A 26,881-nucleotide genomic window follows, 5' to 3' on the forward strand; every position below is an offset into this window, starting at 1 on the left:
AAAATTTGCTTGGGGAAAAGTTACATTTTATTTAGAACTCTATTATTCCTACTTCTCTTTTGTATTATGTTTCTTTTTTTGACCATGTCTCATTTGCAAGGATATTTGAAATGAAGCATGGGCTCTCTTACTCCCTTGTAAAAGAAAAGTCCTTTAAAAATCACTTCCCCCTTTTAAATAATCAATATTTTAAAATATTATTTTATTTATTTATTTAAGATTTTATTTTTTGAGAGAGAGAGAGAGAGCACAAGTAGGGGGAGCAGCAGGCAGAGGGAGAGGCAGAAGCACCCCACTGAGCAGCGAGAAGCGTACCTTGGGGCTCCATCCAGGAACCTGGGACAATGACCTGAGCCAAAGGTAGACACTTAACTGACTGAGCCACCCAGGCATGATTTTAAAAGGAAGAAAGATTTAGAATGCCTGGGTGGCTCAGTCAGTTAAGTGTCTGCCTTTGGCTCAGGTCATGATCCCAGGGTCCTGGGATAGAGCCCCTCATCAGGCTCCCTGCTCAGTGGGGAGCCTGCTTCTCCCTCTCCCTCTGCTAGTCCCCTGCTTGTGATCTCTTGCTCTCTCTCTCTCTCTCTCTCAAATAAATAATCTTAAAAAGAAAAAAAAAAGGAGGGGGAGAAATATTTAGATAGCATAGCTAGAGATTTGGATAGAGAGCTGGACAGAGTATGGTAGAGTTCTTAAGAGTATTGACTCTGGGCAGTCAGATCTGGATTCAATTCCTGATGAAGCAGATACTTCCCAGCTATTTCACTTTAGGCAATATACTGATTTCCCTCAGTCTCAGTTTCCTCATCTGTAAAATGGAAATAAGAGTACTTAACTTCATTTTGTGAAGATAAGTAAAATAAAGCATATAGAGTGCATAATATATTCTAACATATAGCAAATTCTCAGTAAATTGACAATTATGATAATTCTCAGTGCTGGCAAGAGTACAGGAAAGGAGTTATAAAAACAGCCTCCTTCTAGGGTGAGTTGTTATAATTTTTCAGGAATGTAATTTGGCTATATCTATTAAAATTTTCCCATATGTCCATACTCATGGAACCAATAATCCAATTTAAAAATAATCAAAGATGTGCTCAAGGATAAAAACTCACATCTATTCATAACACAATTTTCTAGTTTAATGCCTAATGTTATAGCAGAAAGCCACATGGTCCCATATAACAAAGGTTTTAAAATTTGCAACAATAGGAACATCAGTTTATGAAAAATAGATAAGATGCCTGAAATTATAGAAAATTTGCTTGGGGAAAAGTTACATTTTATTTAGAACTCTATTATTCCTACTTCTCTTTTGTATTATGTTTCTTTTTTTGACCATGTCTCATTTGCAAGGATATTTGAAATGAAGCATGGGCTCTCTTACTCCCTTGTAAAAGAAAAGTCCTTTAAAAATCACTTCCCCCCCCCTCACATTTATCACTTTGTCTGAAAGGATGTAGAAGAAGAAAGCATTGTTCAATTATTCTTGCTCTTGATCAACAGAAAATCAAAATTCCTATACAGATTTTTTTCTTTGCCTGTTTGGTATAGTATTTCTAGAAATACGGAGGGGTTTTTGTGCTTTTTTTTTTTTTTAATTTATTTTTCGTCAGCTCAAAATGTGAAAGTGACTACACATTTGTCTGAAAATCAGAGACTCTATTTCAGCTGGCATGTTTTTGCCTACATGCTACCTGACACAAGCAGAATTTACCAAGGGATCAGGGGCAGGGCTCAGTGACAGCAGACATTCTCCAATGAGCTGAAACTGAGACACCAGGAGATACTGGTGATACTCTTCATAAGACCCACCATAAGTATGGCGGACACCCTTTGACCATCAAAAGATGGCAACAGGGTTTCGCATATGAATCCAAAGTGGTAATCTCCAAGGCAGACATGGGGATAGAAATAGCTGGTTTGTGATCAAGATGCTACACATATGGGAACCTCTAGAACCACCTTCCATGTCAAGAAGCAAAAATTTACTTACCCAAGTATCAGTTGTTTCTGAACACCACAAAGTGGGCCAGTTAGTTTTATTTTTAAAGTAAAAGGGGGACTATGGGGTGCCTGGGTGGCTCAGGCATTAAGTATCTGCCTTTGGCTCTGGTCCTGATCCCAGGGTCTTAAGATCAAGCCCCGCATCCGGTTTCCTGCTCCACAGGAAGCCTGCTTCTCCCTCTCCCACTCCCCCTGTTTGTGTTCCTTCTCTTGCTGCATCTCTCTCTGTCAAATAAATAAATAAAATCTATAAAAAATTTAAAATTTAAATTTAAAGAGGGAATTAAAAAGCATGATCTTATTAATATTTTTAAATAAGATTTATTTCTACAATCTAGTATCACATGGAAATGGATAACTACATCTCTAATTGTATCTTACATTTACCTCTTTGGAATCAAGAGTTTCGTGTTCAGGAATAGCCACCATTGGATGACTCAGCTTCACAGAAACGACGCCCAGGATGTGATGGGGGCGGGGGGGGGGTAGAAGTGAGGAAAATAAATGTTTACATTTCATTTAAATATTACAATGACATATGTATATTATTGCCGATCATAGTAGAGTCTTCCAAGTGTAAACATTTGATTTGAACTGATTTGTAATTAAAAACAGGGCAGATAGTCTTCACACACACACACACAGTGGCAGCAGTGAATACTTTGAGCACAAGACCACATCTTAGGTATCTTTGTGTCCCTCATAAACTCCAACAGTGTCTGGCGTATAGTATAGACACTTATTAATTTCTTATTGAATGAATGAATTGTTAAAGCACACTGACAGATTTCACATAGAGGAAATGAAGCTATATTTATGTCTCCGCTCTCATAATAGGCTTCAAATTGAAAAGCTCCAACAAAAGAAACAAATCGTGCTTAGACCTGCAGTAAATGCAGATGTTCCAGAGATAGTAAATGCTTCGTTGAAACATAAAGCAATGGGCATTATTGCAAACAGTAATAATGTCAATGTACAGGGACTTCACAAACATTGTCATCTTCTAGGATATGTTGTTATAATGCAGTTTACAACACAGTAACATTTTCACAGAAAAGAGGTTTTGTGCTTCTGTAAGAGAAATCTGATTGTTGCATGGGTCATCTGAGCATTAGACATACACTTAAACCTAAGAAGGCAGAAGAAGACATAGATAATGCAAGAAAAAGAGAGAGGCAGAATGAGGGACCCACACACAAGAAGAGCAGGGGAGAGCTATCATTTGTAATAAATCTGTTTGCCCCCTTTCTTTCACCATTTCTCCTCATTCGAGCTTCAGGATAACCACAGCACCCAGTGTGCCAAGAACATTCCTTGTCTCTGTTATTGTTCTGGGCAAAATGGGAGTAGGAAAATAATTGCCCCGGCTTTCACTCTCAGGAGGGTCCTGATACAATCAGTAACTCAGTAGAAGAGCTCCTACTTCCTAATCCTCCAGTGAAACTTGGCAAGATGGCCTTGGGCCCGGGACCATGCCATCCCCGGTGGCTGGGAAGACCAAGGAGATCCTGCTTCACATTTCTTCAGGCTTCCTTCCCTCTGTGCCAGCAGATTTTCAAGAATGGAGACTGTTTTTATCCAAAGTTCTAGTTTCACTAAATCCCAAACATTACACTCTGTTCCCAACTATGAAATAGATACTTCTGGGTATCATAACATCAGGACTCCTGGCTGCCCGAGGCCATTGCTTTAAATAGAAGCATGATCTATCCCCAGAGCCAACGAGAGATCTAAACAGCATTCCAGAAATGAGTTGGAAGTGCTTACTTTCTCTTGTTCATCAGGGTCTCCTGAGATCCTCAGCATGGCTCAGGACTGGACCCTACTACCATTTCAAACCCTAGACCCAAGTAATTGGTCCTGGAGGAAACAGACCCTTTAGCATACCTGGGCTATGCAGTAGGGTAATTATATAAATCATCAGAGTTTTCACAATGTCAAATTTTCAGTCTCCTGGTCTCCTAAAATAGAATAGGATAAATATCCTAAAATTTAAAAATGTTGGAACTCTTCCAATAAAATGTTTGGCTAAGACTAGAAAGGTAATTGAGCAATTATGTAATACCTATTTTTACATTCCATTCCTTCTTTCCAATATAGGTACTGGTCATTTAAATTCACTTCATTTTAATCTTGAATTTCAAAAACTATATGTTAATTACCCTAATCAACAAAAGAGAACAGAAAATGACTAATCCGAATTAATTGGTAATCCCCAAATCATTTATGTTTGGCTTTGGGATGCTTTCTTCTATCTATGATTGCTTATCATAGAGGGTTTGCCTTTGTATTATCCTCAAACTGACTGCAAATGTAAAATAAAATGTGATATTTGAAGATTAGTAGATTTAGCCATCATAATTATGTACTCATGTGACAAATTCACCACATGTATTTGTTTTGTTTTCACAACAATTTGGTGAGGTGAGCACTAGTATTACCCTGTTTCACAGATGAGGACACCAATGCACGGAGAGGCAGAATGACACTTATTCCAGGTCCAGAACCAGTAAATGGCAGAGCCATGACTGGGATCTGGATGAAAGTTCCACATGCTATGCTTTCAAAGCAAGGATGAAGGGGTAGTACGCCAGGAAGGTACTCAGGAGACGGGATGGGGAACCAGAGGAAGGGAGGGCTGTGTGCCATTCCACAGAAGGAAGAGCCACATATGAAAGGCGTGAGTGCCCCATTCAAAGGTCGGAAGCAGTCAGGAGTGCCCCGAGTGGCTATGAAGGGCCGCACTGCAGACATAATCCAAGGGAGTTTATATGTGAGATGAGGAGTCTGGCTCATTCTCCGGGCAGTGAGAAACCACGGAAGTACTTTAAGGAAGAAAAGGGGCACATGTGATCAGATTTTCATGTCAGAAAAAGCCTATATGGCTGATGTGCAAAATATGGAAGGCTGGTGAGCGGGGAGGCACTTGGAAGATTTAAGTAATCTGAGGGAGAGAATCAAGAAGAAGCTTAGATTAAAGCATTGCCTTCGAGTATGGAATAGACTCAAGATTTTTCTGGGTGACTCTAGACTCCTACTCTCCAGGATGAGTGAAGCAGCATCAGGTAGACATGTTGATGTTGCTGATTCGGGAAGACACACTGAAGCACTAGAGAGAAATAATGCTGAATGGTGATACGTCTGCTGAATGGAGACATTTTGTAGTGCTCGAGGGCTAGAGAGGCTAAGTGCGGGGGAGGAGGGGGTCAATAAAATGTGCTGTGAAAATCTTCTCACAATAAGAAGGGAGACAGTGAAACTAAAACATTAAAATAAATTCTACAGGGGTATCTGGTTGGCTCAGTCAATAGAGCAAGCAACTCTTGATCTCAGGGGCATAAGTTCGAACCCCATGTTGGGCATAGAGCTTGCTTAAAAAAAAAATTTTTTTTAATGAAATAAATTCTGAGTAAGTGAGTTGTGTGCTATCTAGAGAGTAGGAGTATACTGAAGGCCATAGTTATCCAAGCCTGTTTACTTGGTTATAAGTGTTCTGGAAAGCAAATTACCATTATGCCTCAAAAAAAAAAAAAAGTTACTAATTTTATCATCAGAACACTATTCAACACAGGAGGAACTGTGAAATAAAAAGCTCAGGTGAAATGAGACAAAACATATTTTATCCTGGATGGAAACTCATGTTTCAGATATTGTATAACAGATTAACTGGACCTTCACTCACTCACTACTGTGGGATAATGAACAAGTGGTATTTGAATAAAATGTTCAGTTGATTTTTATTACGCTCTTGATCACAGCTGCCACCAACCTGATATAAAGCCTCGTGAAGTGTTTGTTACCAGCGTGGCTTTCTCAGAAATGTCACTGCTTCTCCCACGCTAACGTGAACTTCTCTTACAAAGACAGATAAATGCCCTCAAACCAACAGGAGAAATGAGAACCTGGACAACTAGGGAAAAAAAAAAAAAGGAAATATGCCAAATGTGGTTAAATCACTTCATTAAGTCTTGACTCTACCTGAGAAATGGAATTCAAAGCTCTTGCTTTGGTGTCAGAGCTCTCCCTCCTGCACAAAGATGAAGTAGGTTTTCTTGTTTGCCAGAAATTACAAAGCTGAGAAAGTGCTTCAGGAATGCTAACATTTTAAAATTGCCAAGGGTGCTACAAATGCTATTCAGAATTCAGCGCTTTGGAAGGCACGTGGATGGCTCAGTTGTTTAAGCATCTGTCTTTGGCTCTCATCATGATCCCAGGGTCCCTATTGAGCAGGGAGTCTGCTTGTCCCTCTCCACCTGGCCCTCCTCTCTCTCTCTTTCTCTCTCTTAAAAAAATAAAATCTAAAAAAAAAAAAAAGAATTCAGTCCTTTGGGATTGTTTTTCTGCTGAACCACATCTTCCAGTAAATCTCCTTCATGCCTTTGTCTTGGGAAAGCCGTATCATCTACTCCTGTTGCCCCATCTAGACTGTGAACCACTCCAGCTATAGTGCAAGCTTCCTAAGAACATCTCTCAAAAATAGATGTAACGAACTGTTGTAGCACTACTGACATAAAATGTATTTCCTAAGTATGACATTGCCATTAGGAGAGCATGAGCCTTTAGAAGTCATGTGGATTATGGGTTATTCATTTTTAGGTCCTCTGCACCTGACACAGGACCCACTCAATAGCAAGTACAACTAAATGACTACCAGGTAAATAGATGAATGAAAGAAATAATGAATGAAATGGCTAGAGAAAAGAGGATTTTCTGACTGGCAAAATTAAAAAATTCTAAATTAGTAAGGAATTAGAACATGTTACTGCATTCCTATAAAACTCCTCATTTATAGGAGATTTTGCAAACCAGGGACCTTGGAACTAGAACTATCATACACATATCTTCTGTTTGACCCTCACAATCCTTTTGCCTGAAAAGGAATTGAATTTAGCTGTCAGTGTTGAAGCCTATCAACTCACCATGCAGGTCTGTGTTTCTGGTTTCTCTTAAACCGCTTAAAGGTCTTATAGCACAAGCCCTGCAAACATCTAGATCTGTAGAGCAGCCTGGCTATATTTGATGAAGCTGAAGGTCTTCACGTCAACACAGTCCCCTCCATCCTGCTAAGAGGAGACTCAGGGTCAGAAGTCACCTGCTATCGTGTTTCTGGCTTGCTTCACTCATTTGGGGGATCTGCCTGGGCAAAGAAAACATTTGAGTTCTTAATCCCTCACTTACAACATAACCCAGGACACAGAAAACACCTGGGAAGTCTTATCATCTCTACATTCTGACACAGTCGTCCGGAGACCCTGCATTTCTAACTGGCTCTCAGCTGATGGCAACGCTACCACAGGTTGAGTAAGAAGGCCACAGCCAACATTTTTGTGTGAACTGAGGGCACTGATAGTTTTCAAATTTTTATCTACTCAACAACTGAAATTAACTATATTTGAAATGTCCTAATCAATTGAGCTGTAATGTAGTCATATAATTACATAATTTACCACAGATCTTTTTAATTAGTTACCTGCTAGTGTGCCCGACATGTTGCTAGGTGTTAGGGATTTAAAGGTGATCAAAAAGCCATCGTCCCTGCCCTTAGAGACCACAGACTAGTAGAAGAGACAGATCTTAATTATTTAATCAGGAATATAGAGAAACAAACACAAAATAATGTGTTAGGAAATAAAAGGTTCAAAACAGAAATCTGATCTGGTCTAGAAGGATGAAGGACTCTCTTTCCAAGAGACTGAATCTAAAGAAGGGTCCTAAGGGAGAAGGGGTATAGAGAGTGAATAGGGGTTCATCACTGAGAAGAAATTACTCACAGGCTGAAGGGAAGAGAGGAAGAAAATTCAGAGTGCACGGGCCCAGTGAGTGGGAGGACGTCAGAAACTGAGGCCACACAGGGATTTTGCATACCCCAACTTCACTTACGATGGAAAAGAGGAAGCCCTTCCAAATGCTTAAGTGAGTGAAGATTACTTGATATGGGTTTATCTCATTTCCTATAAAGACTTTGAGCTGCTGGAGGCTAGAGCCCATCGTACCCTAGCAGTTGTGCATCAAATCCTAGTTGATCAACTTCAGTGCTCAAGAGTCTATGCCTTGTACAAAACGAGCGATGCTCCAAGTCTTCCCTTACTGAGCGCTGTTGCGCTCTGAGGAAAATCCTGCTCTCAGTGACGGTAGAAACCTCCTACCCATATATCTTGAAGAGCTCATTTGCCCTAGCCTAAAATATTTTTTAAAATTCCAGACCATCAGTAGTTTAAATATATATTATTAGAATTTAAGGATGTGGCATCTATTTTTGGTGATGCCCAAAAGTTTTAAAAATTTGCCCATGCCAGGGGTGCTGCATCAGTCAGACTCTTGGTTTTGGCTCAGGCCATGATCTCAGGGTCTTGGGACGGAGCCCTGCATGAGGCTCCACACACTCAGCTCACAGTCTGCTAGAGATTCTTTCCTCCTCTCCCTCCCTTTCCCTCTGTTCCTCCCCCTCCCCACACTCTCCTGTGCACACTTGCACCCTCTGTCTCTGAAATAAATCAAATCTTAAAAAAAAAAAAAAAATTGCCCATGCCAGGGGTGCCTGGCAGGCTCAGTCAGTAGAATGTGTGACTCTTGATCTCAGGGTAATAATTTGAGCCCTGAGCTCAAGCCTCTATTCAGTGTAGAGATTACTTAAAAGTCTTATAATTTGTTTTTTTATCTTATGCCATTAACTTCCTGTGTGACTTAGGGAATGTCACTTTGTCTCTGGGTCTTGGTTTCTTCATCTTTAAAATCTGGACCCTAAGTAGATGAGCTTCAGTACCTCCTTCTAATTGGATAACTTGGTGAATCTGTGTAGCCACAACTCTGTTGATTGATAAATGATGCTGTCTCAGACAAAAAGTTCTTTGTTTTGGAATCTCCTTCATTTTTGGAATCTCCCAAGCCATAGCTGAGGTAGAAGTTGCGCCTCTAGCAATGGTAAAAATGAACTCTCCATTGACTGACCCTGGAATCCTTAATATCAGTATTACCATGACACTTGCTCATAGTATGAGCTTTTATAAATACTATTAAGTTTCACAATATCCCTTTGTGTTCCTTCAGTATTATCATAAGCTCAGTTGGAATTTGGTACATGCTCCTTGTTTCATAAACCCAGAGAAAACTCGCTATTAAGTGTTGATCATTAATATCCTTATATTGAAGACTAAGTACCAGTAAGTCTGAAACCACTCTAATACCAGTAAGAAAACAGAAATTTTCTGCTCTGATCTTTGTAATGAGTCTTTTGAGATCGGGTTGAACATTTCCAAATTGTACTATTTTTATTCTTGGCCTTTTCTCTTTCATCCCAGGAGGTACAGACTTGGGATAGTTAGAATTCCTCCCTCTAAAGACCACTTTCTAAAGGGCAGCTTAATGGATTATTTTTTTTCTCTCATCTACTCTGTGTTCAGCCTGTTTTGAAAACAAGTACCACATCCCTGTGTTTATCCACATTTTTCATCTAGAGTTGCTTCTTTCTCAACTAGAAAACCACTTCCTTGAGGGGATTAACTACGCAATTCACTTTTTGCATTGCACAGCTCCCAGGTTGTAATGAAAATGGAACAAGATCTATATTCCAACAGCATTCTTTTGGACTCAAATTCCAGAAACTGAAATTGGAATTGACAAGGAAACATATTTGTTCTCTGCCTTTCCTCTAGCCTTCAAGGACACAATTAGTTGCTTGCTACTACAGGCAAAACATCGCTTCAATTGTCAATACCATACTAACACTAATACAGTCATAAACAAATGTCTCTTTCTTCACAAAAGACAGTGTTGGTGGAGTATCTTTTTCCCCCTGTTCCTTCTTTTCTATAGACTCTAAGGGCTATTAGCTATTTTATCCCAATGGGATATATCATAAAAAATAAACAGCTCTGTATTAAGACTCAGCCTCATAAATTTTTTGCAGTTCCTGTCCTGCTTTAATCTCATCCCAGCTGTTCCTAATTTGCAACCAGTTATCCCAAGTTGCAAGAAACCTATCCCAGAACTCAGGAGCGTGTCAACAGATGTCAGTCGATGTATTATAAAAATTTGGAAAAGTGTTTCTTAAGAGGAAGAACAGGCACAAATGTGATGGAGCCAATCTGTGCTCCCCTGGACCCCCAGAGACCTCCTACCAGACCCCAACCCGCTCTCCCCTAACACTACACTCCCAGCAGCATCTTTGAGTATGTAAGGAGGGGGATTGAAAAGGGAGAAGTTCTGTGAAAGAGAAGTAGGCATATGAGCTGAGGACCATCTGACTTTAAGAATCAGGAAAGCAAAAATTCCTGTCAGAATCCCTCAGGAGGGATGCTTGGATGGCTCAGTCATTCAGCATTTGCCTTCAGCTCAGGTCATGATTCCAGAGTCCCGGTATCAATCCCCACATCGAGCTCCCTGCTCAGCGGGGATCCTGCTTCTTCTCCCTCTTCTACTTCCCCTGCTTGTGTTCCTTCTCTTGCTGTGTCTCTCTCTGTCAAATGAATAAATAAAATCTTAAAAAAAAAAAAAAAGAATTCTTCAGGAATGGCTGGGATCTAAGATCAAGCTGTAGGAAGCAATGCAGGATCAGAGCTAGGGCAAGATGGCAGGTAGGCAGTAGGTAGGCTGACAGTTAAAGGTGTATGCCAGACATGGTGAGAGTGTTGGGAAGGACTCACATCGTTCACAAACTAGTGTGAAACAATGTACAGAAAATGGAGGAATGGGATTCAACCACAAGGAAGTGGGGCAGACAGGCTGCATATAGGAGGCAGTCCCCCACTTACCCAAAATCTCCTTTCTGGTGAATCCGTCTTCTTTTACACCTTGCCAAGCTCCTGACAAGGCCACAACCTAACAAGCTTGGTAGTTTTTATTTAAACTTCAAACCATATAGGTGTGGTATTTATTAAGTATAGAAACCCATAGAAAGCCCCTAGGTGATGTCATGTTATGCCATGTTATGTCATGTCATGTCATGTCATGTCATTGTCATGTCAATAGATTTCAGCCATTCTAAAGAGTGAGATCTTTTGAAAATTAGGATAAAAATGCTTATAATGCTACCAGATTCGTCCAAGATTTTTATCACCTGGAATTTAATAAAGTGTTAAAAGGTCACTGAAACATTGAAGCATAAAATATATTCTCGGGCATATAGGCCTCAGAGTACTTGCCAAATAATGACTGCCTTAAAAAAAACCTTCTTGATTCAAGAACTCAAATAAGAAAAGAAACAAATGCAAGAAGATATGGCAAGAAATGGAGGAAAGCAGGTTAATAAAACATTTTGAGTAAGTATGGTGTTGCCATGAAAGACCACAGGGAAAAAAAAAAAAAGAAACTATATCGATAAAATGCCAGATATAAAAACTTAGGATACATCAGCATGATGAGAGGTCATGGAAGGGGCCAAGTGGAAGAGTCTTCTAGAAAATATAGATACCAGTAGGGGTAAATTAACATGAATGTGGACCCCAAGTTAAGGGCAATCATAACAAAATAGAATGAATCACTTGTAAGGGCACCTAGGTGGCTCACTTGGTTAAGCAACTGCCTTTGGCTCAGGTGATGATCTCAGGGCCCTAAGATAAAGCCTGGAGTCCCGCTGCCCACTCAGTGGGGCATCTGGTTCTCCCTCTCCCTCTGCTGCTCCCCCTGCTCATGCTCTCTCTGTCTCAAGTAAATAAATAAAATGTTAAAAACACACACACACAGACAAAAAAGAATGAATCATTTTTAAAGTAGTGAAAACCATATCTCTTGGGTCGAAAACTAGAAATAAGAGATAAGTAGAGAAATAGAAAATGTAAACTAACATGACAGTATTAAGGTCATGTAATGAGATAATCTTACATGTTAAGAGAAGTCCCTTAGGTACCATTAAAAATCAAGATCAGATAATATTCAGTCGAGAAAAGTGACACACACAAGAAGACATAAAAATTGAAAATAGAAGGATGAAAAAATTTACCTATCCAATCTGAGCCAATATAAAACTGGAATAGCAATGTTATTGTCTTTAAAAATAGACCTTAAGAAAAAAAATTGTAAGGGATGAGAAAAGACATTAAATACTAGTTTAAAAAAGTCAATGAACAAGAAGATATAACCATCATAAACATATATTCTTTTTTTAAAAAGATTTATTTATTTATTTATTGGGGTGGGGGCAAGACAAAAGGGGGAAGGAGAGTAAGAATCTCAAACAGACTTCCCACTGAGTGCAGAGCCTGACACAGGCTTGATTCCACAACTTGACCTGACCTGAGCCAAAATCAAAAGCCAGACACTTCAGTGGCTGAGCGATCCAGGCACCCCAAACATATATTCCTAGTAATACAAAGACTGAGATTAGTAGTTAACCTTTAATTCCTTGAGAGCAAAAGAAAGACCTTGTACTTCATCTTAATGCCTTAATAGAACTATGATAGTGTTTCAGTGCCCAATGGGAGCTAAGTAAATATTTTTAAACAACCTGAGGAAGGGTCCAACCCCACAGTCATTTCTTCTGCAAAATATTTCTATTTGATTCACAGAACATATGAAACATATGGCTTATTGAGGGCAAATGGATATTATTATTTCATGGCTGTAAATAAAATGCCTGAGTTGTATCAAATCAGTCACACATGGGTAAACTTCAACAAATTTAAAAATCTGAAAAAAAAATCTTATGCTCATTTTAGTGAAAGGAATAAAACAGTGGTTATATTAAGCAAGATGAAACCAAACAAGAACATTCTGCTCTGAAGTTTCAAAATAAGAGACTCCTTCACTATGTAAATACCACATGGTATATATGGCTTTTGTTACACTGAATAAGTAAAAGGATAACAAAATAAAGCAATGAGACATGCAAGTAGGTGGAACTATATAAAACTGATAAAATTGATGTTTTTATAAGTCAAGAACCACTGAATAACTTAAATAATAACTTGAATAATGGTGACTTCATGTGGATCAATCTCATATGAGACATTTAAAAAAAAACTCAGTCATAGTGTTAAAGGAGATTTAGACAAACAGCTGTGCTCAAAGGTAAATATGTATATGTTTATAAACACATATACATATATATGTATATAAATGTGTGTGTGTGTGTGTGTGTGTGTGTGTGTGTGTGTGTGTGTATAGAGACTCAATTTATAGAGATGAATGCCTCCATCAGGATTTTTATTATATTTCTGGGCCAACAGCTACCTCCCTCGATAGACCATCACCCTCAGTTGAGTATCCTGAAGCTGAGTTTCTTGACCATTTCCCACATCATGGCCCACAACCAAAGACTGACTGACAGGGGGTTTCAAAGGTCAGCACTTTTTCCTCAAGGATGGATAACTTTGCCTCTTATGCTCTTCTCTCCCTGTGAATTAGGACAAGGCTGATTGCTACCTAGGAACACATTTGCTCTGCTCTTTGCCCTCCTCAATTAGTGTTCACTCTCTCTCTTACAGAAAGTTTTTCTGAAGAGCACACCTCAATAAATCACAAATACCTGAACCCTTGTCTCAAGCTCTGCTTCCAAAGAACCTGATCTAGATACTATGCACTAGGAAAGGGACAGGTGGCAGCTGAGTGCTGTGAAATACAAGCTCATTTTTCTTTTGTGCCTCCATTTGAACAGGGTGTAAGCTGATGACAGTTTATTTTCTTTATGCCTATAGAAAGACAAGCATGGGCAATTGATTCTAAGGGGACAGCATGTTATTTTTGAGAGCTTTAAAAATCATCTTTCTCCAAGTATGCTTTTCTTCACTACAAATGTCATCCAACCTGCTTCCTATTGCATATCTCTTTCCAATTGGCAAATCCATAATTTTTAAGATGATTTTATTAAAAGTGTTATAATGGGGACACCTGGGTGGTTCAATCATTAACATCTGCCTTCAACTCTGGTCATGATCCCAGGATCCTGGGATAGAGCCCTGCATTGGGATCCCTGCTCAGCAGGACGCCTGTTCCTCTCACACTCCCCCTGCTTGTGTTACCTCTCTACTGTCTCACTCTCTCTGTCAAAAAAAAAAAAAAAAAAAAATCTTTTTTTTAAAAAAAAAAGTGTTATAATGAAAAATTTCAGCTAGATGACAACAAATGAGCTCAGGGACAGGGATATAAAAATTGATTGTTCTCAATTTCCTGAAAGAAATTTAGAAGTCAACTGTTTGTGATTACATTAAGTACATTTTAAGAATGATGACTGGCAATTAGATAACCTGAAACATGCCTGGTTTCAAATGCTAGCCTGTCATTCAGGCATCAATTGTGTTGAAATGTTCTTTTTGCCCTCTAGTGGAGAACCTAACTAAATATGATTGATACTTGAGTTTTCAGAACTGATTCTCTTAAAATATCTACACACCAGCATTCATCTTTTTAATGTTAAAAGCCCAATTAATTTGCATTTGCCCATTTTGAACAGAATGTTCTTTATGAACCTTTTATACAAATTCATCCATTCTGAAAACAATTTGGCATAGGCAAACAGTGCCCCTGTTTCAGTTTCTTGAAAAATCTAAAAACATTAAAAACCAATTTTTAGTTGGCTTTTTCTCCTACTCCACCCACCCCAAAGGTTTTCTCTTCTACATTACCTAAACAGCTATCCAATTCCCATGAACTCCCAAAGTTGTCAGAAAAGTTTTGGAATTGAAAGCCAGGTGGCTCTCTGTGTATTATCTCTGTGGTGATAGAAAATAAATTACCTTGGTTTATTCACACAGAAGGATTTCTAACTATGTCAATGAAACAAAAACAGATAGGATTAATGAAGAGGAGAAAAGAAAGTTTTGAGTTCAAAATTCCAGATGACTTCTTTCCGTACACATAGCTGCCCACAGTATGTCGAAGTGTTAGAGGTACAGTGGTTCTCTTGGCCACTAACCTTTGGAACTGTGACTGCAGAAAATGGTTGCAACCTGGGCATGCAAAGTGAGGAGGGCTGTGGACTTTGGGATAAACCCAGGCTCTTCCCATAACGCACACCACCCTGGGGTGTGTCACTGCATCACTAGTCTCCAGTTTCCTCATCTGTCAACTGAAGGAAGTTGATTGATCTCAGTGGTTAGTTCCAGTCCTGAGCAATAAAGTGCTATTGGTAAACCAGACACATTCTGTGATTCCAGGATGGTGGTGGCTGGTGAAGGTGATGATGCTATTTCTTTGATGTTAGGCACCAGCTTTGAAGCTAGTTTGATGAAATCACGGACAAACTGTTTACACTCTATGAGCCTCAGTTTCTTTGTATGTGAAATAAAAGGATTAAAATATACTTTCTGGGGCGCCTGGGTGGCTCAGTGGGTTAAGCCACTGCCTTCGGCTCAGGTCATGATCCCAGGATTCTGGGATCAAGTCCTGCATTGGGCTCTCTGCTTTGGCAGGGAGCCCCCCCCTCACCCCCACTCGGCTGCCTCTCTGCCTACTTGTGCTCTCTGTCAAATGAATAAATAAAATCTTTTTAAAAAATAAATAAATAAAATAAAACCTACTTTCTGAATGTTTTGAAATGTAAATAAAATGCTGCCTGTAAAGTAAGTGGCATGTTACTTGGGACCACATGGTTGGATCTAGAGGGCATACTTCTAAGTGAAATTAGAGAAAAACAAATACCACATGATTTCACTCAAAGGTAGAATTTAAGACACAAAACAAAGAAAAAAGAGACAAACAAACAAAAAAACCCAGACTCAAAAAATTAGAGAACTGGTCTGATGATCACCCAAGGGGAGGTGGGTAGGGGATGGATAAAATAGGTGAAGGGGATTAAGAGTCCACTTATCATGATGAGCCCTGAATAGTGTATAGAATTGTTGAATCACTATATCGTACACCTGAGACTAATATAACACTGTATGTTAATTATGCCAGAATTTTTAAAAAAAATTTAATTAAATTAAAAAATAATTAAATAAAAATAAAGTGGAACATTTGCCTATTTTTCCAAATATAAATTTCTTTCTTACAAAATTTCCATGACTCCCTCAACTCTTAACACTGCTTTCTTCTCACAAATTCTGCTAACCCAGGGCTCCCAGGGATACAAAGCTGTCTGGTAACTTTACTTCTTGCTAACTTCAAATGGTAGCTCCTGGTCCCACATGCTTCTTCAATACTCTGGCCTGCTTTCCTTTTTTTCATGCTTGTCCTGTCTCTTTTCTTTCCTGCCTGGCAACATTCCTGCTGCAGTTCCCTCTCACTGGAGCGACCAGCAGGCCCCCAAACTGCTTCTGTTCAGACCTGCATTCAGACATCATGACCTCATGAAGTCCTTCCTGATTCATCAGACTAGATCAGGACTTCTACAACAGATACTCATAACCACTCAGTGGTCTTCTAAGTGGCAGTTGCCACATTTATAATTCAGTAATGGATTTTTTTGCATATTTAATTTCTGCTTTTCCCAAGTAGAGAAAATACTTGACCAAGTGCCCTTACATTTCTGTATACTTGATTTCAGAGTAAGGCCAGCAGAGACTTCTAAGGGATACTTAGTAAATCTTTGTGAAATAAGGGGGTAATGTATCACCTTCCAGGCTCCAGGGTTCCAAGACATCAGACTGGAATAAAAAGTTGCAAAGTCTACGCTCCTTGGTACTGGTAGGGAATTGGGATATTAGTTAGACAAGGTTTTTGTGACCTTGAGCCAAACCACTTAATTTAGTGTTCATTTTCTCATTTGGAAGCTATGTGCAATTGTAAACTGCTTATCTCAAAGGAGAGTTGCTTTATTCTTGAAATACATCTATAAAAGATTTTTCACATCTTTAGATCTAAATATTTACAGCTTACATTAGAAAAATGGTTTCTGGTTTGTTTTTTTAATTTCAAAGCCCCCTCAGCCTTTGAACCAGTTGATGAAGGTTAGAATACTTTAGATTTTCCCTTCTCCAGCAAAATCACAATCTGCCATAACGTCTGTTGATTAATCACTGTTAAAATATTTGAAGAAACCTCAAAAACAATTCTCCTTTCAGATGAGGTACTAAAAAGTTTAACGGATGTTGGAAACACACTGATAATATTAAAAATTTAATTCATTTGCTGCATTTCTGTAGATTCAGAGAGTCAATTTTCTGAGTAGCCATACAATAGTACTACCAGTTAAGATATTCTCAATAATGGAAACAATATAAACTTTACAACTTTATTTGAAAATAAATAAGTAGGGGAACAAATGGAGAAAAAACAAAGTGAGAAAAGCCAACATTTATAGGGTAAACTATAAACCAAAAGGTTTAAAGAAAACATGCTCATGACCCAGGAATAGGCTAAAGCCAGTTTATGGTGGAAATTTTCCTACTTATTGATCCTGGATATACATTTCCTTCCTTTCTTCTGTCTTCCTAGCTCATCACACAGTACCTTACTACCAGGAGACTTCATCAGAGGTTCCAGAGTCCATTGCCAACCCTCAGTACTCCATGATGTGAAAACAAAAGACAGTAGAGCTCAAATCTCCCAGTGAGTTCATGGCCTAGTACATTCAGGTGCTTCCCCCTCTACTCCCATAACTGTGTGTTTCTTATTCGTCATACATATGGCTAAAAAGGGTTCCCTCTGTATTCTAACAGACATCTTGACCTTGGCTTATTATAAGTGGAGTGATCCTTTACCTAGAAAAGACAAATAATGGCCTGAAAATATCTCCATTGTGCTCATCTTCCTCTCACTTTGTCATTGTAGACAAGTTATATTTCCTCTTTAATCTTAATCTATAATCCCAAGAGCAGCTGCTTGGAAAAGAGGCTAATAAAAACCCATCAGTAAATACTCTGTTGATGTATCGTAAAGATACATTTCAAATTAAATGTTTCAGCTTTCTTAGCAAAAACATATTCTAATATAAAGGATTGGTATATTCTAAAATCTCATTTTATGAAAAAGGCACTTTAATTTCTTAAAAAGTAAATCATAAAAAAGTACATGTTGGCAGCTTCAGTACTTTTTCAAAGAGAAATGACTTTTAATAATCAGAGTAGTGTACTGGGAAAAAATGTACTTTCTGATTCAATAAGTCCATGAATACTGGATATATAAACACTCAGCCCAACTGTAAATGTTACAAGCACATGGGAGTAATTTTGATTAAGAACTCAACCTAACATTTTTTTTTAATTAAGGGGAAAAAATAAAAATAAAAACCAACCTGTGACCTAAGTTGGTATATATACCATTTATTTTTCATAATGAAGTTTATTTTCTTGCTGAATCATTACAAAAATCTATTTTATGGTTTTTAAAGATTTTATTTATTTGATAGAGAGAGAGACAGACAGTGAGAGAGGGAACACAAACAAGTGGAGTGTGAGAAGGAGAAGCAGGCTTCCTGCTGAGCAGGGTTCCTAATGCAGCCTGGATCCCAGGACCCCAGATCCTATCCTGAGCTGAAGGCACATGCTTAACCAAGTGAGTGACCCCAGCGTCCCTGAATCATTACAGATTTTAAAAGACAAGAGGAAACATTTGCTATCAATGAGAAAGCTTCCAAGAGGTAAAAACTTATTTTTTTTTCTTTAAGATTTTATGTATTTATGAGAGAGAGGGAGAGAGTGTACAAGTGGGCAAAAGAGCAGAGGGAAAAGGAGAAACAGACACCCTGCCCCCACCCCCTGCTGCCGCTGAGCAGGGAGACTAAGCCAACTGGGGCGGGAAGGGGCTTTATCCCAGGAACTCAGGATTGGATTCCAGGACCCTGGGATCATGATCCAAGCCAAAGGCAGATGCTCAAAGGACTGAGCCACCCAGGGGCCCCAAGGAGGTTAAAACTTTAAAGATCATCCAGTCCAATGAAGTTATGAGTTTAGGAGTTCTAAGTGAGTCTCAGGAATCTGCATATTTCTAAAGTTCTCCCACATAATTCTCATGAAATGAGCCCAGTTTTGATCCTAAAGTAAAAGCTTAACAACCAAGTACAATATCCTACTATTCCAGAGGAAAAAGAAATCCACTGAAAAAGAGTGAAGTATGTGTTCACAATATCATTTCTGTAAATTAAATTATACGTACACCAAATAATGCAACATTTGGAAGAAAATATTCAAACAGATGAAAAAAAAAACAGTATAGTTGACCATGCGGAGAAAAGAAAGGGGAGTAAGAAATCACTTGTAAAGCAAATACATATGTGAATAAATTTGAAAGCATGAAAAGAATCAATAGGTTGTAATAAAAGGAAAAACTGCATTTTAGATGAGAGTAAGGTTCTCCTAGTTACATCAGCGGACTGCTCCTTCACTCTAGTACCAAAATTCTATAAACAGATAGCATGTTGAAAAATATATTAAAATGCATACTTAAGTTGGAACATGAAAGTTTCACTTACATGTACCACTTGATCTTGGTAAAAATCCTATGATAGAGATTCTACATTTTTTAACTTTTTTTTTTTTTTTAATTTCCTTAAGTAATCTCCACACCCAAGTGGGGCTTGGACCCAAGACCCAGCGATCAATGGCTTCATGCTCTACCCACTGAGCAAACCAGGCACACTTAAAGATTCTATTTTTATTGTTATTTTATAAATAAGGAAACTAAAGCAAGAGTTTGGATTACTTTTCTAAACATGGACATAAAACAATTTATTTATTCAACAAAATTAATTCAGCAGTAGGGGCCATGGGTGAACTTTTGTTTCATTTCACTATGGGTAAAGTAACTGTTAAGTCTACTTGACTGATCAAACTGGACACTTTAATAATGACAAGGGACACAGGAATAATTGAAATCATATAATATTAAAAATACATATTAACAAATGATTTTTATACTGGTAGATCTATAAAATATTTGTTTTCAAAAAACTATTTTTAAGGGGCCTCTGGGTGGCTCAGTCGTGAAGCATCTGCCTTCGGCTCAGGTCATGATCCCAGGGTTGTGGGATTGAGCCCTGCATTGGGCTCTCTGCTCAGCGGGGAACCTGCTTCTCCCCTTCCCACTCCCCCTACTTATGTTCCTTCTCTCTGTGTCAAATAAATAAATAAAACCTTAAAAAAACAAAACAAAACACTCTTTTTAAAAAGTAAATTTTTCCCCTAAAATAGTGGAAAAACACATATTGATATAGTTTTACAAAAATGTCCAGGACAGATTAGAACACAGGTTGTCTTACACAGGGACATAGGTTTTTCTCTCTCCATGAAAGACCTTTAGGTCTTTCCCTGACTTCCAGGGGTCCTGATCACAGCCTGGGGTCTGCAAATGGGTATGTGATCAGGACCAGGGGGGTACTGGGCAGGAAGACTGGAGGTGGGAGATTAATAAATAACTCTCTCCTGCTCCTGGGTGAAAGCTATTTTTCAAGGGTCTACTCCAGAGATAGTACTTAAATTGAACATGTTAGAAAAAGCTAGCTAGCCCCAATGCTTGCATAGAAAATAGACAATAGAATTTAATAGCAGTGGAGCCAATGGGAGGATTCTTATGCGAAGAAACCAGCCACACTTATCTCTTGGATGAGAAAGAGAGCAGCAATGGTAATGGTAAATGGCTGCAAACAAGGCACAAGGATAATGCATTTTAGAAACTGAAAGTGAAATAAAAATGGCCACACAGTCACAAACAAGGCCTCTGAAGAATGTAATTTTTTGAAAACCAAAAGAGAAATGTCCTTAGAACGGCTGTCAGTGTTCTCCTGGGGATTTAAAACTGTCTCTCTGTCTATAAAGATGCTATTCTTATGCATAAAACCTTGCAAGCTTTCACTGTAAATAGAGTCTTCCTGAGTAGGAAATCCCAGCCTTGCTCCCCAGCACACCAGAAGTCAGCCCAGACTGTGCAGGCTTAGTTCCCCCTCCTCTCCTTCCTATTCATGGGCCTGCTGTGGGCTTTCTTGTTTGTTGCTGGTGCAAATCAGGCAGAATAGAGACTCAGGGGAGACAGCAGGAGAGAGAACATCCTGTCCACCTGGCCTCGTGTTTCTGCCAAACACAAGGTAGAAAAGGTTGCTGGGATGAGAAAAGAGGAAAAGGTACAGAAAGGTAGGTGAGTGCTTTGGTGGGAAAGTGAAAGTAAGCCAGAAGAACTGGAATATGGGTTTGACTTAAAAAGGCAGCTGTGCCTCAGAGATGATGGGAGTACGAGAGACAGAAGAAATGAGGCAGAGGATGCAGAAAAGAAAAAACGGTCATGAAGTGTCCTTACCTATGGCCAGGACAGTAAGTAGTTGAGACCCCTGTGGCAACATCTGAGTGGTGTGTAAGAAAGGAATCATTCCAAATGAACTGAATTCTCAAAAACAGAGGGGGCATCCACTAGTCTCCGACCTACACACTGATGGGTATGCTGTGCATGGTACAGCACATTAACTTTGAAGATAAATATTTCTATGTGAATTTCAAAATGGGGGGGGGGGGGATTGGTAAAATTGATATGGGAAACAAAGGCAGAAGAAAAATTATTAAATTTCCTTACTACTTACAGTCCATTCACAAGTCCTTGAAACAGGCAGGGTGATGTTTTTCTAGGAACTCAGCTGTCTCCACATTAATACTTTGCTAAACGCCTGACCCCTGCCCCCGGATCCTGGGAGTCTACTTTAATGTATAAAAATTCCTTTGGAGACTTCCTTTATTACCCACAATCATCCCCCAAACATATGACCCACTAATATACATCTGAAAGGTCTCATGACTAACGTTTTATTAGATGGTAATAAACGGCCTTTTCCCAACAACAGCTAGCCCCCTCAAGGTCCTGGAACCCTTGCTTTCAAAAGTCCTTAGAGACTTATGCTATCCGTAGCCCCCTCCCAACTTAAAAGTATATAATGGGCCACTCCTCATGACCCCAGCGCAGTTCTTTCTGCACATAGGTCCTATCCCCACGCTTCAATAAAACCACCTTTTTGCACCAAAGACATCTCAAGAATTCTTTTTTGGCCATCACCATCAAATCCTAACATATTTCTTACATCAATGACCCCAGATGAGATACAACTTTAAGATTGTAACCCCCCCACCAACACACGCACACATTAGACCTGTAATTCCTTTGTATTCTTTATCATTTCAGCCATTATGCATGGCCCAGGGTAAAATATGTCCAAAATAAAGAAAATTCTCTTGCATTCTGCTAGCCCAAGTTTGGGTTTTCAGGATCCTGAACCTCAAATTGAGATCATGAACATGAAAGTTGCAAATATAGGGTGGTGGGTGGCTCAGTTGGTTAAGCATCTGTCTTCAGCTCAGGTCATGATCCCAGGATCCTGCTATCAGGCTCCCCAATGGTGGAGAACCTGCTTCTCCTTCTCCCTCTGCCTGCTGCTCCCCCTACTTGTGCTCTCTCTCTTTCTCTGTCAAATAAATAAATAAAATCTTAAAAAAAAAAAGTTACAAATATATATGATATAAACTATGGTCCTTGCTTTGCCATCTCAGGCCTTGACATTTTACTATCAGCCTGTGCACAGTGTTCACAAGGTTTCTCTTTGCGTGAGGGCTCCTTCTGCAGATAAATGCTCCTCTCCCCCAAGCACAGCCCTCATATGAAGACTAGGAGGATTCCCTGCCCCCACCTCAAATTGCCTACCTCTCAATGGTCCGTGCTGGCTCCTAGAATTCCCCAGTAAACTCAACCTCTAATTTCCTACCTGGTAACTTGCTGGATGATATACCCTTTCCCAGTTCCCCACTTCCTTCACTGGTGTTTCCTGGAACCAGCTCCCAAATTAACTACTTATATATGAATCCTCTTCTTAGCGACGCCAAAACAAAGGTACTATTGATTCTCCATATTTACAGTAGTTACGTTCTATAAAGTCACCGCAAATGTGGAATTAGCAAGTCCTGAACCATTGCTCCAGGATGAAATAGAAGATTAAGTTCCTGAGAGCCCAGTTAATTTTTATCAGTTAATCATAGTCTTGTTTAATGTATCTTTCTGTTTAAAAACACCTTATTTAATATATATCATTGGTTCATTAACATTGAACCTATAGCCGACAGCACCGTAACTCATGCCTAACGGAAGCTTACCTGACGTTTACTTTCTCTGTGAGGTACATGGTAGCCCTCTTGAGTTTCGCGCACCAGACAGAACTTTAGGACTGTGCCCAAGAGATCATTTTAAACAGTGAAAACCACAAGAAAAAGCACAGAAATTCAAAACATGTGGTACTCAATGGACCATGACAAGAATGATTGCTTACAGCATGAGAGCTCAAGCAAGAAGGCAGAAAGTCACCTTGTTCACCTCAGCTGGGAACACGAGCACAGGCCAATCACATTTTTCGCTGTTCCTCACATGTCCGCAAATGACCAAAGAAGTACAGTGAGGATTGATTTCGGGGTTACAGATACATTTTCGTGTGTAGGCAAATTCAGAAATCCATCCTTCTGAATGGAAGAGTTTTCCAAAGATGAAGGGGTGGGAAAAGAAGAGTGATGAAAGATATGTAGAAGGTCTAAGTGGATGGTTCTGAGGGGACTTCACAAAAACTGACCCGCTCGCAGCATGCAGGTAACTGTTTTCCCATATAGGCTCAAGGGGTTCACAAGGAGCCACACTAGAGCCAATCAGGGCAGGCCACGAAGCGGGAGAAAGAAGGATGCAGCAAGTGTATTCTGTGACTGATGGTCATATACCAGATAGGATTGAGGATACCCTGCTGGCCACCAAAGCCCACATCTGGCAAAGAAAGATCAGATGTCTACTGCCAACCCACCCCCACCCCACTTACGCTCCTATACTGAAGCGCTCCATCAGCTCAACGGAAAGTGCATGGAACCCCCCAAAAGGGGACATTCTCAACTGACTGAAATTGTATTCAGTGTGCTGATAAATCCATAGATTGATTCTATTTTGTTTCTACTTAAGATGGAAATAATCCTAAATATTCAAGCCTTTGGGGCTCCTAGTGAATAACCTGGGTCATTTTAGGATTTGTTCATCATGAACACGTATTGACCGCTCTACCTACAATGTGAAAGACACCCTATCCAGCACGTCACACCCTACATGGGCACTAGAACAATCACAACAAGCACATACAAGATAACCTGTAATGTGCATGAGATATGTTGGCACAGGCAAGGATTATAAAAACTAAAAGGAGAAAAACATCACTTTGAACGCTGATGAGTGGGAAAACTTCACAGAGGAGCCAGGATAATTTGACTAGATGATAAAGGATGAGAATGGTTTGCTTTGCGGAAGGAAGGTGAAAAGCAGGAGGGTATTTTAGGGGAGGGGAATGCAGTAGTGAGTTAAATGGTAAGAAATACCCCCAGGCATGCCTGGAGGAAAGTAAATTGATTGGTTTAAGTGACGTAGAATAATAATAAAGAGTACTGAGAGATAACTATAGGACAGGTGTCACAAAGGAAGAATCCATTCAACCTGATGAAGGACTAGCCATGAGGACAAAGCCTAAAAAGTTTTACAGCTGAATCAAGTCTGGGTCTGAGGTCTGAGAACTGTGGTATTAATGACAGAAGAAGGAACGCCAGAACAGAACTAGTTTGAGGCAAAATGAATGATGAGTTTGAGGTGACAACATGACATCCTAGGGGAAGTGACAAGTGAGCAACTGAAGATATAAAACTAGATGATGGAGGAGAAACAGAATCGGAAATGTGGATTTGAGAATTATCAGTCCTAAGGTAATCATAGAAGTCTCTGAGTGGGTGAGTATCTGAAGGGAGGCAAAGAGGGAGAAGAGGAAGAAGTGTCCAGAAAGAAAACAAAGAAAGAGCAGTCAGGGAGTCGGAATGTGCCTTTGATCCCAAGAGCAGGGTGGGGAGGGAGATTCAAGAGCACATGATCAACCGTGTCAGTTCCTGCAAGGGATAAAAGAGAGGACTCGGGAAATTCAGCTGAGTTTGCTGACAGGCAGCTAACCTCGAGAGAGCAATCTCAGGAGAGTGGTTGAGGCAAAAAGACAGAATGCTTTCAAGAATGGGCTAAAGCGTGAGTTTATAGAGGGAGGATAAAGATAATGACTATTGATCACTTTGAGAGAGAGAAAGTCTTGAAATTACTAGGCTTGCAGCACTATCAAGGAAAAGGAGAGAGACAGCTCATTTTGTCTTTTTTTTAACTTTCTTTTTGAGGTTTCTGCGAGGAGGAGGGATCCAACACAAAAAAGGACAAATGATTCCAGAGAACGCTGGGAATGACACTTCAGAAAGACTTATTAATCATAAGATCTAACTCTTACATGGTTCCTGTAACGTTCAAGGCACTATTCTAAGTGCTTTTTACATATTAATACATCCTAATCTCATAATACTCTACTAAGGTGGGTAGTATTGTCATGCCCCCTGATAGGTGAATCAATGGAGGCATGCAGAACCTAAATGACTTACCCAAAATCACCCTCTGGAAGGAGTAGGGTCAAGTAATGAACCTAGACCCAGCTGTCAAGAGACCTCATGCTCTTAACCATATGTCTCTATTACTTTGAAGGATTAAAGAAATAAGTAACAGTAATAACTCCCTTCTTGAGACCTGGAGAAAAAAAAAAGGATCTCCTGATTTATTACAAGATGGAAAGGGAAGTCCCTGAGCATCATCACGTATGATATGACATCATATGACAGAGCTCTATCTTGCAAGTAAGAGAAGAGGGTAGGGATTAAGGTGAAGATAGAGGACACACAGAGTCTGATAAAGATTTAGAAAAAAAGAGCACACACTACAGATTCAACAGAAGGATAATAAAACCTGTTAAACACCTACTATAGTTCTGGTTGGTGAGGGACTATCAAAGACAGTTAACTCAAGTTCAGTGTGGCTCTCTAGGGGTAATTATGGGACAATTTGAATTGGGAGATGAGCCTAGTAGGGAAAGCTGTAAACTATGTCTGGCATTGATGTTAGAGTAATGGAGAGAATTTAGATTATGTTTTACAGTTCCAAACAAGAAGCTATTTCAAATAAAAAAAGCCAAGTCCTGAAACCCAGTATGCTACTGGTTCTGTATTCATAACACAAGGTTTATAGACATAGATATCAACTTGGGTCATCTGTATGTTTTAATGGGAGCAGTTTAAGTACAAGACTATTGAGTGTTCTGAATCTTTCATTAAGAAATATTGTCTTACATTACTATAATTATTATTATTATTTCTGATATGAACGTTTCTTTTTTCAGTAACCATAAATCACAGACTCTGAAAGACAAAATATATTATGAGGATTGTGTTAACTGAAAATAGTTGTCCAACCTCACATCACTTTTATATATTGTTCTCCACAGCCTGATCAAATTCAGATGAAAATGTCAATGAAATACTGACTCTACCCTTGAACATCTGTGAAGAAATTTCTGTTTCTAGGAAACATTACCAAAATATCAAAAAACAAGCTACTTAATGCAATTGATATATAGAAAATACAATTATAATCTTCTCATAGATGACGATTCGTAAGAATCTGGTTATGTTATTTTCAGAATCACTGACTTTATTAAATAGCTAAATGGATTTCATATATGTTGGCAAGGATTAAATCAGGAAAAATTTCAAAGAACCTAAAATCATTTAAAATGTTAACACTTTGTTTGAAATGCTGCTTTTTCTCTAAACCAAAAATAAGAAACAAAAGTCATATAAAAATGTCATCCTGAACTTTGCCCAAAAATATTCTGTTTGCAGAAAATGGATATTTTAAAGGTTTAACTCAGGGCTGATCCCCAATATGATAGATGCTATTACATATGAAAAATAAAATATTCTTCATATAATAATATTCACTTCTTAGATGACTGTCTTTAGATTGAGTTTATGAGCATTTTCTCAAAAAAAAAAAAAATTGGAGGGACCAAGGGATATTGTACAACTACATGCTGGAACATTCTGATTCTGGCCTTTATTCGTTTCCAAGTACAGAGGTATATTCCATTGATATAGAGAATTTTCAAAATAAATGTTTTTAAACTTTTGAGTTAAAAAATAATAACTCCAGGTTGAGTTTA

The 26,881-nt window shown here is 39.0% G+C and overlaps 1 protein-coding gene across 1 annotated transcript in view; it reads right to left on the bottom strand.

Annotated features, from left to right (window-relative positions):
- Positions 1–26,881, bottom strand: part of MLIP (muscular LMNA interacting protein) — a 171,901-nt gene that overhangs the window by 7,981 nt on the left and 137,039 nt on the right. Inside the window, exon 12 of the mRNA XM_059399037.1 lies at positions 2,395–2,448. Coding sequence (XP_059255020.1) covers positions 2,395–2,448 — 54 coding nt within the window. The remainder of the gene's footprint in view (positions 1–2,394; positions 2,449–26,881) is intronic.

Source organism: Mustela nigripes, chromosome 5 (assembly GCF_022355385.1).
Source record: "Mustela nigripes isolate SB6536 chromosome 5, MUSNIG.SB6536, whole genome shotgun sequence".
In the NCBI taxonomy this organism is placed as follows: Eukaryota; Metazoa; Chordata; class Mammalia; order Carnivora; family Mustelidae; genus Mustela; species Mustela nigripes.